At 32.8% G+C, this 14,410-nt stretch overlaps 1 protein-coding gene across 1 annotated transcript; it reads right to left on the bottom strand.

Annotated features, from left to right (window-relative positions):
* Positions 1–1,527: 1,527 nt before the first annotated feature.
* On the bottom strand, positions 1,528–3,883 carry LOC144852400 (fibrocystin-like). Its single transcript, XM_078710185.1, has 4 exons — positions 3,678–3,883; positions 2,807–2,964; positions 1,969–2,128; positions 1,528–1,649 (listed from the first exon to the last, which is right to left on the bottom strand). Exons 3-4 carry the CDS (start codon positions 2,105–2,107, stop codon positions 1,528–1,530), a joined length of 261 nt encoding a protein of 86 aa, XP_078566311.1. The 5' UTR covers positions 2,108–2,128; positions 2,807–2,964; positions 3,678–3,883.
* Positions 3,884–14,410: the final 10,527 nt, after the last annotated feature.

The following is a 14,410-nucleotide window of genomic DNA, read 5'->3' as shown; positions in this document are numbered from 1 at the left end:
TTTAACAGCCCCATATCACCCATCATCGAATGGTCTTGCGGAACGTGCTGTACGCACATTTAAAGAAACAATGAAACGTACGAAAGATGGATATATCGAAACAAAAGTCGCAAGATTCTTATGTTGTAATTTGTATGTTCTTGTTATCAGTTTCTTGTTTTTAGGACCCAAGTGGAAATAAGTTTTTAACTTTTCTTGGCATTCCTTGTAATCAAGGCCTGTTTTTTCCGTGCAATTGTTTTTCTATTTTCTATGTATTATATTTTATTGTTTTTTAACCTTGATTACCAAATAAAGTTAAAAAAAAAAACAATTCAAGATTCCTATTTAAATATAGAAATACACCTCATAGCACAACTGGCAAAACACCAGCAGAATTACTGAATGGCCGAAAATTGAAAACGCATTTTGATCTTTTACACCCTTATCAAGCAGATCGTGTTATCACTCAACTTGAAAAACAGAAATTAGCCCATGATCGTCATGCAAAGAATGCACTTTTGCAGAAGGAGAGTAGGTGTATATAAAGAACTTTAGAGGACAAAATCTGAAATGGTTACCCGGAACAATAATATTAAAATCCGGTCGCATCTCATTCAAGACAAAACTAGAAGATGGACGAGTTTGTCGTCGTCATGCCGACCATATCAGGAAGCGTTATAGGCCTGTTCAAACTCAGGATAAACAGCTTACAAACAAAGATGATCCTCCACAATTACCTCCAATGCTCATTAATCCAAATCTGAACAGTGGAAACATCACAATCGACTGTCGAAGCACAGTCTATTACTGCTCAGCGAAGAGTATACCTTACTCGCGATAGAAAACCGCCGGAAAGATATGGACATTTTTAATAACTGAAATATAGAAACTTTTATGGACATTATTACTGGACAATTTAAAATGTTGATCTTATGTTTTACTTTATACAGTGCATTATACCATATACATTTAAAGTGTAACTTAGTACAGTGCTGCTTTGATTCAATTATAAATAAATAGCTTAGAATTGTTTATAATAGAAGGGAGGGAATGTAATGTATTGAACTTGATTAATATTACTTGCTACCAATTATTTATACTTCCTTCACCTGTTACCATATATATTATGTTAACCCACTTCTATATAACCCTGGCTACTTAATGGTCACTAATGGCTAAAGTAGACCCCTCTGCTGAGACCACTAAACATTCCACCTTGACAGATTAATTACCCATTACCGATATTGTTATTATATATAGTAGATGTAGAATAAAGAATAAACACTTCAGTGCTAGCTTTCAACTATAACAGAACTTGTCTCTCTCTCACTTATTTGTATTGTAAATCGGTACATTACAAAAAGTATTGTAGGTAAGTGTACTAGGTTGATGAAAATAATGCAACTAGCAAGTAAGGATACACAATGATTTACATTTACGTAACTTGGATAAATGCAAGTGGTCCGTAGATATATAGGATAAATACTATTAGTACTTACCCTAAATTAGGTATATGTATGTAAACCCTGTTCTTGTCTCTGACTGTTACCTTCTTTGTACAGTACCTACAGCGGACATTGGGTGGATACCATCATCATTTGATGGATTGGTCATAGTAGCGTAATGATCTTTCTTACACGCAGTATCAAAATGAGCGAATGTGACATCTATTGATAAGAAAGAGCAAAATACCTTTATTTGTAAATAAATAAGTATGTTGAAATATATTCATTTGGTAAGTTTCACCAAAAATGTATTCCGATATTAAAGACATATTTTATGATAAAACAGTACTAAGGGACAACCTCAACATTACAGTGGTGATAACTTGGATACAATGGCAATTTTATGTTATCCAAATAAGCATTCAGCTTCATGTGTAAACAGTATGAGTATGCGTTTCCTGCAATAGAACTCAACTGGTTTGTCCAAGTAAGGACTAGGTTTGTCCAAGTAAGGACCAGATTATGTCATGCTTTTACATACCTTGCAATCTTGTGTTTCCAGCAATAGCTGGGTAATTATGTATACCATGAAATGGAAAAAATGGAGCACCATTATCACCAGACATGAAATTTGCCCTCACGTATCCAGCATTTCCATTGTTTTGCACTTTGACCTGCATTCTCCGGTTGATTCTGAAATACTTACATGAAAATGTTAATGGGAAAATGTAATATTTTAATCAGAATTTATAAATTACGTGACTGATTACACAATGGAATGGCATTATCAGTACACGTTAAGAAAAAGAAGGTAGAAGAGTAAGAAAGTCCTTTGACAAATTTCCTTATGAAAGTCAAGTATGCATATATAATATCTATACATTGATTTTATTTGACAGAATGCAAAATATAGTTCCCCAAACTGACAAAATAATAACATTTGAAAAACAGAAATAAAATCTTTTAAAATGAATAATAAAAATGTTCATATTTATTGAAAATGTTTATATCTTTTTTTTGTGTCTTTTTTGGGTTTCCCACTTTTATTTCATCGTCATTAACATTGTTCCATTCATCATGATTTTTACATTTATACATTATCTAATCTAATTCATCATAATTGCTTAATTACAGTATTCAGTTTGTAACATGCTACAAATGTTTATATTCTTACTGAACCTACCTGTAACTCATCGCAATCAAAGAACAGGCTTGTACCAATTATAAACGATGACTACATTCTCACACATACTTATCAACAGCTTCATGACTAAGAGAAGATGGCCCAATGACAAATGGCATCACCCCAATGTTGTTGTCTAAAATCTAAAATGTAAGTTACTATATAAGGAAAAGAGAAGTATTTTGGTATTGCTTACCTGCTCCAACTGTGTGGTGAATTACATTATCCTGAATTGCATCCAGATAGCAGGACTGAAGCCATTATGAAATGTATATTCACGTACAAACGATGGACTTTCTACAGTAACTTCTCCAATATCCAAGAAAGCAACTGAATAATGTGGCTCATAATAATCTGAAACAAATAAATAAGTGTCACTATCGAATGAATAAGTGCCAGACAAAAACCTCAGGGAAAAAAAAGTTACAATTACAGAACTAACACTTTCCAATGTAAGAATGTTCCTTTATAGAAGTATTTTAACACAACCTGTGTTATTATAATGTATTATTCTGGTCCTCAAGCTTTACTGGAAACTGAGGAAATTCGGATTAGGCCCTCCACGGACCCTCGACAGCCAGCAGTGCAGCGCCTACCAGATCAGCACACCGGGAGACAATCCCCTACTTTTTTCAAACAGTGTACCACGTTCTTTAATGTGCACTGTTAAGTACACAGGACCAACGGCTTTACATCTCATCCGAAGAATAAGGCAATGAGAGTAAAGCATCCTGCCTAAGGAACCATGGTGGTCTATTTATAATTATTTTCTCTCAATCTAATAACAATCATTGCCATGATTCAATAAATTGTTTATTAATTAAAAATATAAAAATCATCACCATTAATGACCAGAAATAATGAGTGATAGAGCTGATAATGTTAGTTTTCCCAACGATTATATAATCTTAAGTTTCCAAAGAAGGAAAGAAGGCAAATAAAGAGAATGCTAGAAGTTTGGACTGGCAAACAGTTTAGTGTACACATAAACAGTAGTTACTGGCACTGTATACTTCAACACAAAGAATAATTATTCTAAATATTTATTTCTTAGGCTTAATACTTACAATAGTTGATTAGATCCACTGCTAGCACTCTTCTTCCTTAGATTCATTCGCATAGTCTGACATTTTAACTTAAGGTACCTTCTCTGTGGGTGCTCAAATGAAAACTGTCAATGGATGTCAAAGGTTGAAAAAGCAATGCGTTGCTCAATTTCTAAACAATGACCCTGTTGTACACACATTTGACTGGATATTTGTTTAATTAATGTACAGTATGTATATGCATGTATGAACATGCTCGCCTGCATCTTAAATTGAGAGGATCTGTGTGTGTAGCATCCAATAAGAATTTAGTGAAGTTCGAGAAGCTGGGAAGAGCAACCCTGTGTTGATCTGGGCCTCCGTGGATAAATTGAACTTATTATACCTATTCATGGTAACAGTAACGTTTGTTGCTCTTAGAGTGGATACGGTAGTCTACAATTGAAGATGCTTTTAAAATTGGGGTAGGGGGAAGTATTAATAGAAGGTAGTGGGTTAAATAGAGGGAGACCTGCATTGAAAATTTGAAATGGACTGTAGTCTTCAAAAAGAAGTTGCTCTTAGATTGGATACACTAGTCTACAATTGATGGTGATTTTAGAATTATAATGCAGTATTAAATAGAAGATGGATGGTTAATTAGAGAGAAAAACTGCATTGACAATTTGAAAATGACTTATAATTAATTAAAAAATCACCAACCTTGGAATCCAGATGTTCTGCAATATCCATTGTAAAATCTTCAATTAGATTAAACTGAACATCAAATTTCTCAACAACTTTTAGTGTTGATCTGCGATTGATATGTGGAAAACACCCTCAATGACAGAAAACTCTGTTGAGTTGATACCTTCTAGCGTGGATGAGTTGGAATAAACAATGCTGAATTTAAAGAAGTAACCACTTCCTGACAGATTAATGGCAAGATCAGTGAAGTTGGCCCAGCCATGGATTATATCTACAGTGTTGTTGCTGACGAGCTCTGCATCAGATACTCCTGGGCATTTTCCATGGATGTAAAAATCATTGAATAATTCCTTTTTTTTCGTAGAATATTTGTATCAAACCTATGGTGTATTACCACAGCTTGATAGCCTATATTGGAGTTTAGAAAGAATTGTGTTAAATCTACACTGGTATCCAATATAGAGATGCAAGGTTGAATCTCAAATAGCATCAGCCGTTGTAAACGTATACTCATTGTGCTTGAGAATTGATAGATGATTTCTACTCCTGGGTCACTAGATGCCTCTTCTTCAGCTTGCTTCTCAGAATACCTGTGAACCAATTAGTTATGTTGTTTTGTAATGATATAGGCATTATGGTTATGTTCGTTACAAGCCACACATGAGAATACAATTTAAGACTTTGGACAAGACGATACAAGCCAGTTCTTTACAACAGTAACTCTACAGAAAACTCTACTTCAACTCATTACTTCTTAAATGTGACTTACGTTTTATTGCCTGTACTTGGACCTCCTGTTGTATTTGTTGCTCTCACACCCCTTGTTGGGTCTTCGGCTGGGGGAGAAGGATCGGTCATTGCTAATAACCTCAACTTCAAGACTCTCGTACAAAGTACCGGTTTGTGCTGCATTAACAATTTCTGCTTGAAGGTTAACTAACTCATCATGTTCTAGGGTTGAATTGCCTGTAAGGAAGAAATGTTAATTATTGTTTAGATATTAAAAGAATAGGCAATGAAATAAAATTCAACTCATTTCTAAACATATAAAACTGAAAAAAGAAGAAATCTGGATAGATTATGTGATACTTTAATATGGTTAAAGAAAGCTATTTACTTACTGTATTATATATACCAAACTGGCAAGATTGTTAACAAGATCTTCTTCATAGAAGTCATCAACATCAACAGAAGCCACACCAACGTCAACCATTATAACCGGTGTAGTGATGATGTCAATTGGGTCACTACCACGTATAAGTATCCAAAGAGTCTGCCAATCGCGATCAAAATAGTTCTCGCCATAAATGCTGGAGTCATGAACTGATCGTCTGGTCTATTTGGATCTTCTGGAACCCATATGAACATATCTCCATCCAGCTGCCTGTTATTTGGCATGACATAGTGACCTTGATGGTACACATCTAAGCGTTGAGGATTGGTATACCAGATGCCGACAACTATTTTCTGATCTGGAGCTGTGTTCAGGAAATGAAGTCATAACGTTTGAGGATTCGTTGAACTCTCATAAACATCTCATAAGTCTCTCCAATTGCAACGATAGACATAAATGTGCTGATGCGCTCTTGACATGTGTACCCATGACACCAGCCGTGATCTTGTGGTCCATTGATCAAATCAACATAACCGTTAGACACAATGACGATTGGTGAAGACGTCGTAATTCTTGTGTCAGGATCAAGACTTTCAATAATCAACATAGCGTAATCGTAGTCATAGCATTCAAAAGCCTGCCAAGATTCATGCCATATGCAGTCTTCTGTACCAATGATACCTTAATGAAAAGAGCAGATTAGATAAAAGATTTTACTACCATTGATGTCTGTAACCATCATGTTTGAAATTCTATAATCCTATAATTCTAAGTCCACGTCTCGGATCTCTGTCCCACTCGTATGCAGAATCAGGAATAACATAACCAGGCCGTGATCCTACTAGAATTCCACCATCTTCGTCTCTGATCATTGCATTCTTAAATGCATCACAATCCATCTCCACGCACTCAGAAGGATTAAAGACCCCTTCCCTTCAATTTGTGACGTTTTGTAAAAATAATACATATATATTACTTTAAAAACATTAAACAAGGTCATTCCTTGTCTTAAATGTACGTTTTATGGTAAATTATGATAAAAAGTGAGAAACAATGCACTACCTATGTAGCTCGCGGCGAATGACCTCTCGTGGGCAGTCTTTAGGTCTAGCCTAGCTAGGCTGAGTTTTGTAGGCCTAGCCGGTAAACATCGGTAACGTACGAATATCGTATGCTAGTTATATACCTAGCCTGACGTTGTATAGTTGCTGCATTAATTGTCTTTCTATATTTGCCAGACTCCGTTGATACAAAATGGGGAAAACCTGGTACTTTCGGTGAAAATTTATGAGTCTTCCATTTGTTTTGGCCTCACGATCAATCAAAAAGTGGGTGAATTACAGAAGAAAAACAAAAATATCAATCCGCACGCAATGCATTTTGGGATTTATAGCGGGCCGCTAAAATTACTAGAATCAACTTATTTTTCACATTTTTAACCATTTAAAGACAAAAAAGTTACCATATAATATTTATTTTTACATTAATTGTAGTTTGTGACCTTAAATTAGATCTAAAAAACGTAGGGAAGGGGGTCTTTTTAACTTTACTGTAGTGTTAAGATTAAATGAAAAGTATTGTAGGTACAGAAAGTGTACTAGGTTGATGAAAATAATGCAATTAGCAAGTAAAGATACACAATGATTTACAATAACGTAACTTGGATAAATGCAAGCGGTCCGTAGATATATAGGATAAATACTATTAGTACTTACCCTAAATTAGGTATATGTATGTAAACCCTGTTCTTGTCTCTGACTGCTACCTTCTTTGTACCTATAAGCATTCAGCTTCATGTGTAAACAGTATGAGTATGCGTTTCCTGCAATAGAACTCAAACAATGGCAGTTGTTGGTTTGTCGAAGTAAGGACTAGGTTTGTCCAAGTAAGGACCAGATTATGTCATGCTTTTACATACCTTGCAATCTTGTGCTTCCAGCAATAGCTGGGTAATTATGTATACCATGAAATTGAAAAAATTGAGCACCATTACATGAAATTTGCCCACACGAATCCAGCATTTCCATTCTCTGGACGAGGTGCACGCTGTTTTGCACTTTGACCTGCATTCTCTGGTTGATTCCGAAATATTTACATGAAAATGTTAATGGAAAAATGTAATATTTTAATCAGAATTTATAAATTACGTAACTGATTACACAATGGAATGGCATTATCAGTACACGTTAAGAAAAAGGAGGTAGAAGAGTAAGAAAGTCCTTTGACAAATTTCCTTTCGAGTGAAAGTCAAGTATGCATATACTGTATAATAAATATACATTGATTTTATTTGACAGAATGCAAAATAGAGTTCCCCAAAATGAAAATATAATAAAAATTGAAATACAGAAAAAAAAAAAACATCTTTTAAAATGAATAATAAAAATGTTCATATTTATTGAAACTGTTTATATCTTTTTTTTTTTTTTTTTGGTTTCCCACTTTTATTTCATCGTCATTAACATTGTTTCATTCATTATGATTTTTACATATATACAGTATTCGGTTTGTAACATGCTATTTAATGTTAAATCTTACTGAACCTACCTGTAACTCATCGCAATCAAAGAACAGGCTTGTACCAATTATAAACGTCCATTCTCACACATACTTATCAACAGCTTCATGACTAAGAGAAGATGGCTCAATGACAAATGGCATCACCCCGATGTTGTTGTCAGCAAGAACAAGATCAGTCATTTGGAAAAAGACTCCATAATCCCAATTCTTCCAGATGAAGAAATTGGCAATCTGTGTGCAGTCTCTCTGACCATCCCTCGTCATGAACACCGTGCAAAGAAGTATGGCCTTCGTTGTTGCTCCATTGACTTTCAACGTCACAATCTCCCCACTGACATGGTACAGCACCATCTCAGAGCCTACCACAGTGTTGTCTTGTAGGATGACATCTCTGGAGCTCTCAATTTCAATACCTGCTGGCCACGATATATCCTCAGCATTGTAGCGGTCTTGATATGTACCAGGAAAGACAGAACAGCAGATTAATCTAAAATGTAAGTTACTATATAAGGGAAAGAGAAGTATTTTGGCATTGCTTACCTGCTCCAACTGTGTGGTGAATTACATTATCCTGAATTGTTAGTCCTGAAGTACCAAACATCCCGATAGCAGGACTGAAGCCATTATGAAATGTATACAACCGCTGGACCTTCTACAGTAACTTCTCCAATATCCAAGAAAGCAACCTAAGGGAACATTATACTTACCTGTTGATTAAGTTAATTAACAATTGGGATGAAATATTTTACAGTACTTTGTACTTAATTTATTATTAACATTAAAACATATTTTAGTGTAAATTAAAAATAATTTTATTTTATAGTTGTTTATTTATAATTTAATTTAGCATTTACTTAAACTATAGGCTTAATATAATTAAGTTAAGTTATCTTGCCCAGTGGGCTAGTCACAACAAAAACAAAAATCAAGCCCTGCTGAAATGGAAGCCTTATAATTCTTTTTTGCACTTTTTTTTATAAAAAGAAGAATTATCTGCAATTGCGCCATTGGCTGCAACAGTATTTTTAATTAATGATTTATGATTTTTTTCAAATAACTACTGCATATATCACAATATATCACTTTTTAACAATTAGCCAGTAAATCATGGTCTGGTGTTAACATTCTGAATTTTCCACTGATGCAGTGATGCCTGAATTTCACTACACTGCATAAAATATTAGTAAGCCTATTATAAGATTACCTTTTCCTTCAAATAGAATACAGTAAATGTCCATCTGGGTCTTGTCTTCTAATATGTGATGCTTCAAAACACAGTCGTCTTCTGTTGGTCATTTTGAGATTTTTTTCTTCTGAAGAAACAATAACAATTCTACTAATTTTTTAATTAATTATTAATTATTAGGTCGTACAGACAGTGACCAACAACTTTATGTCTTGTCTGAAGAATCACCCAAGAACACAGACAAGTCAGCACAGATCTCGAATTATAAAATATTGCTTATTGAATCGATCAAAAGATGTGTACGGCGTAACAGTTAGCGTTATTTAAATATTCCTTGTTTTTAACTATATAAATATTGACTTTTTGGAACTGAAGTTGATTTATAAAAAGCATATAGGCCTATTTACATCGTATTTGTTACATATAACCCTGAATAGTCTTTGGTTTGGTGTTTAATATAGGACATGCGAATAGATTGTACTGTATTTATTAGGTATTGGTATAAAATAGGCTAGGCCAATACTAGGATGATAGGTCCCAGCATGTAGGCTAGCCTGCTGGGCCTAAAAAAAATCAACCTTAAACCAAAATTACATTTCCTAGTTTTTAGAATGAAAGCTGTCAACAGAAAACCTAATTGAATATAGGGTCTTCGGCCTAGGCTAGCTTGATACTAGACTAACGATATAGCCTTTATAGTAATAATACTAGCCTAGCTAGGCCTTAGGCCTAGGCCTCCCTTACAAAAAAGTTCTATAGAATTCTATAGAGTTCTATAGAACATTTTATAGAGCTCTATGGTATTCTATAGAAGTACAAAATTTCTATAGAAACATATTTCAAATTCTATAGAATTTATTTTGTGTCTATAGAATGTTTCTTTTTTTCTATAGAACCTATAATTTTATAGAATTTCTATAGAATTTATTTATGAATTTATATATGTGATTAATACATTGTCTCACCATTATTGAAAGATCATGGAATGAAGTGGATTGATAATTACATTTTTATTTTGCCAATAACAATTTTTTTTTTCATCGCTTACAAAAAATTATATGATAAGCAATTTTGCATGTAAAAGAATAGGATTTTTCTTTACCAGTTTATAGATTGTTGAAAATCAAATTAAAATCTGGACAAAATACAGAAAAACAATATAACACTTTTCTGTAGAAACTCTATGAAATCTCTATAGAATTTTGATAGAGATTTTATTCAATCATTCTATAGAAAATCTATAAACAAATTCTATAGAATATTTGATATAAATTCTATTTATTTGATTTGACAAAATTTGAACAAATTTGTAAGGGATATTAACATGAACCAATTATCATTGTGTACTTGAATTATATCAACTTTTGCTTACTGTATATCATCAATTATTATAATTTTTATTGCTTAATGGGGGTTACATTTTGATTTTGCCAATAGCAATACAATAATACCTTTTACAATTTTGCATGTAAAGGAATATGATTTTTCTTTATAGACTGTTGAAAATCTAATTAACTTGGACAAAATATAGACAAACAATACAACGCTTTTCTATATAAACTCTATGAAATCTCTATAGAATTTTAATAGAGATTTTATAGAATCATTCTATAGAAATTCTATAGAATAGTTGATATAAATTCTATAAAAATATTTTTATTTAATTCTATAGAACACATTTGTAATATTAACATGAACTAATTATCAATACTGTGTATTTGAATTATATCAACTTTTGCTTACTGTATATCATCAACTATTATCATTTTTCATTGTTTAATTAATGGGAGTCGTTAATTAACACCTCCCTGGTTTTAACAAACACTACTCCAAGCCATAATGGATTGGTCCGTGCATGCAGTGCCTCATGGGATAGCTTGGTGCAACTGCAAGAAGAAAATCGGCGGGAGGATTTTAATTGTGTAGCAGCCAAGCAAGCTAGCCTCTAATTTTATTTGAAGAAAGATGAATACTTTGAATCATGTACAGTCTTAGCCAAAGGTTGGTTAATTAGTATTGTATTATTAACCTAGCTTACACATACCATATATGAGTTACATAATAAAGAATCTATGCTTTTTGGCCTAAATAGTAGTAGGCCTATGAGAATCAGGCCAACAAGCCAGCTAAAGTAAGGCCTACTACTACTAGGCCTACATATGGTGACTTGGGATTGGTTAGGGAAGCTAGGCCTAGCTAATTAAGAATTTAATTCGTTTTGTGCCTTCAAAAGAAAAGACCTACTTCATTGCTTAAATAAAAACAACAAGTTTTAAGCCTATATCATGATAATAAACAATTCTGTCCTTATTCTATTGTTTTATAGATCTCGCCATCTCGTTACCAGATTATACTGTAAAGCTGTTTTTTTGCTGCGACAGTCATTGGCCAACAAAGTAAAAGAGATGAAAAAAACACAGAAGGTTAGCGCACAGGAGCCACAGCAAAAAGAAGATACTGAATAGTTTTTATGTTTTGTATATTTTGTTGCACCTTGTTATTAATTCTTTTATTCATTACTCCAACTCATAACTGACCGGTAAAGTGTATGCTGATGTGTAATTATTAGTTTTATATTTTTAATTCTAAATTAGTTATTTAATTTATCCAAAACCTTGATCTTTTTACAGTGATATTATCCCTATTTCCCACAAGGTACAACCAAAACAATCCAGAATATATATATAAAAGACACCGAACCAACTACTAGTTATTCAACTGCAAAAACAATATTTAATAGTGTATAATAGTATATTTTTATGTGTATATGTGTAATTTCGTTTTTATATTGTTATCCTAAATATTTTATTGATATTTCAATAAATTGCAGTACGCACTGAAACAGATGAAAAATTGACTTTAGATTTTATTACAGTACTCTTTTCGCCTATGCCTAACAAACGATTTGCTGTCGCATGAAAGAAGGTCTAATAGCGGACTTGTATTTATTTCAAGCTGAAGATCTCAACCACCCATAGAAAATAAACATTGTTTGGCTACTCATTTTCTATAGAAAGTTGTTGGGTTTCTATAGAAAAGTGAAACTTTTTCATAAAAGTTCTATAGAAAATGTTATAGAATTTGTATACAGCTCTATATAATTTCTATGGAGCTTTATATAATTTCTATAAAGTTTCTATAGACCTATTATAGTTTTTACAGAGTTTCTATAGAATTTCTTTAGAGTCTCCATAGAATTTCTATAGAGCTTTATATAATTTCTATAGAGTTTCTATAGAATCTCTATAGAGTTTCCAAAGAATTTCTATAGAATTTCTATAGTTTCCATAGAATTTTTATAGAGTTTCCATAGAATTTTTATAGAGTTTCCGTAGAATTTTTATAGAGTTTTCGTAGAATATTTATAGAGTTTCCATAGAAATTCTATAGAATTTTTATAGAGTTTCCATAGAATTTTTATAGAGTTTCCATAGAATTTTTATAGAGTTTCCATAGAAATTCTATAGAATTTTTATAGAGTTTCCATAGAATTTTTATAGAGTTTCCATAGAATTTTTATAGAGTTTCCATAGAATTTTTATAGAGTTTCCATAGAGTTTTCATAGAATTTTCATAGAGTTTCCATAGAAATATCTATAGAATTTCCATAGAGTTTTCATAGAGTTTCCATAGAATTTCTATAGATTGTTTCTATAAAAAACTTTATAGAAAATCTATAGAAAATTCTATAGATCTTCTATAGAATTTTTTTTTATAGAATTCTATAGAACATTTTTGTAACCCATTCCCATAAAAGAAAGAAGAAGAAAACAGATCTGTCATATAGGCCTAGCTAGCCTAACTAGGCCTGAGCTATAATAGACTATAGGCCTAGTAGGCCTAGAGCTAATACTAGGCCTAGGCCTATTATTATGATAGGCCTAGGCCTAGGCCTATTCTATTGTTGCAACCACTTTACCTTAAAAAAAACAATTTGTATCCAAAGCTAATTTTGATACGAAGACATCCTTCCACATGCCAATAAAAAAACTACTAGCTAGGGGCCTAGGCCTAGCTAAGTATAAAAAGTGTATTGCTATACAATACAATACAACGGATAGGCCAGCTAGGCCTAGGCCTAGGCTAGGCCGAAATCAAACTTCCCCGCAGGAGGTTCGTGCAGGCCCACACTTTTTGAGACTCGTCAACTTATTGTTTAAAGAATGCAGATATTTTTTGCCCCGTCGATATAAAATATTTTCCCGTAGAAGTAATTATTAGTTTATTACTAATTCTTATGTTAAGGTAGTATAAGTATAGGATTTGGTAAATCATTTAATACAAATAAATATAAGTAGAACCACCAGAACTATTTCCGCTATACAGCCCTATTTAAAAATGGCCTGGTCTAAATTAACATTCTACCTACTAGGGAACGTAGGTTGGCCGAGGCACTCTGCTTGACTTTCTAGGCCCCCCACACTACAAGTCCTAGGCCTACCCGTTAGGCCAATTTCTCTCGCGTTGTGGTAATAAGGATACGCAGCTAAAGTGAATTTCCTCCGCTACACTGAACCACGAGCTAAGCCTACATATTTACCGATACTCGTCAATTTATTTTTTTATGGCATCAATGCTACACATTTTGCCCATTGATAATACATTTTCTCGTACTAAAAGTACTTATTAATTTAATTCATTATGTCTATACTTTATTTATTTAGATATTTAGTTTCCGTTTCTTGTTGAATAAACTGCAAATAAATAAAGCTATTGTATTTCTAAAGGTTCCTTTAGCAAAATGGAATCATCTTTCCTATAGTTATTATAAGAATACAAAAATATTTAGGATCTCGCTATTTATCTGGGCGATGTAGTCTGTGGGGTTAAAGAATACTCGAGCGGAAGAATACAACACATAATAACCATATCTATTACCAGTAAAACAGCGTCCTCTCTTATTATTTCGCGTAGGTTTCAAATAATAACGGGGAAAAAAAGTTAAGTAATATTTAATAGCATAAGTGTGTTCCACTCATAAAAGAGTATTTAATTCCAAAATTGTAATACAGTATATCGAAAAGTTAGATTTTTATTAGTGATAGAAATTTAGTATTATTTGGATAAAATAAAACTGTAAAAACATCATTCAAAAACCATCGTGGAAAAATACTTAACCAACTTCAATTTTGTTCAAATTTGGTACAATAATTCTATATGTATTTATTTATCTTTAGTATAAAAATTGGGTAATTTACTAGAATTTTAGATGATTTGGACATTTTTTATTTTTCAAAATATGATGCC

The sequence above is a fragment of the Antedon bifida genome, chromosome 9 (genome assembly GCF_963402885.1).
Source record: "Antedon bifida chromosome 9, ecAntBifi1.1, whole genome shotgun sequence".
NCBI lineage: Eukaryota > Metazoa > Echinodermata > Crinoidea > Comatulida > Antedonidae > Antedon > Antedon bifida.
This window is presented reverse-complemented; position numbering and strand designations above follow the sequence as displayed.

Excerpts from the sequence above, each read along its gene's own strand:
- LOC144852400 (XM_078710185.1), bottom strand. The coding sequence starts at position 2,107 with ATGCAGGTCAAAGTGCAAAACAATGGAAATGCTGGATACGTGAGGGCA. Across the intron at positions 1,650-1,968 it reads TGGAAACACAAGATTGCAAG|ATGTCACATTCGCTCATTTT; the intron begins GTATGTAAAAGC and ends TCTTATCAATAG.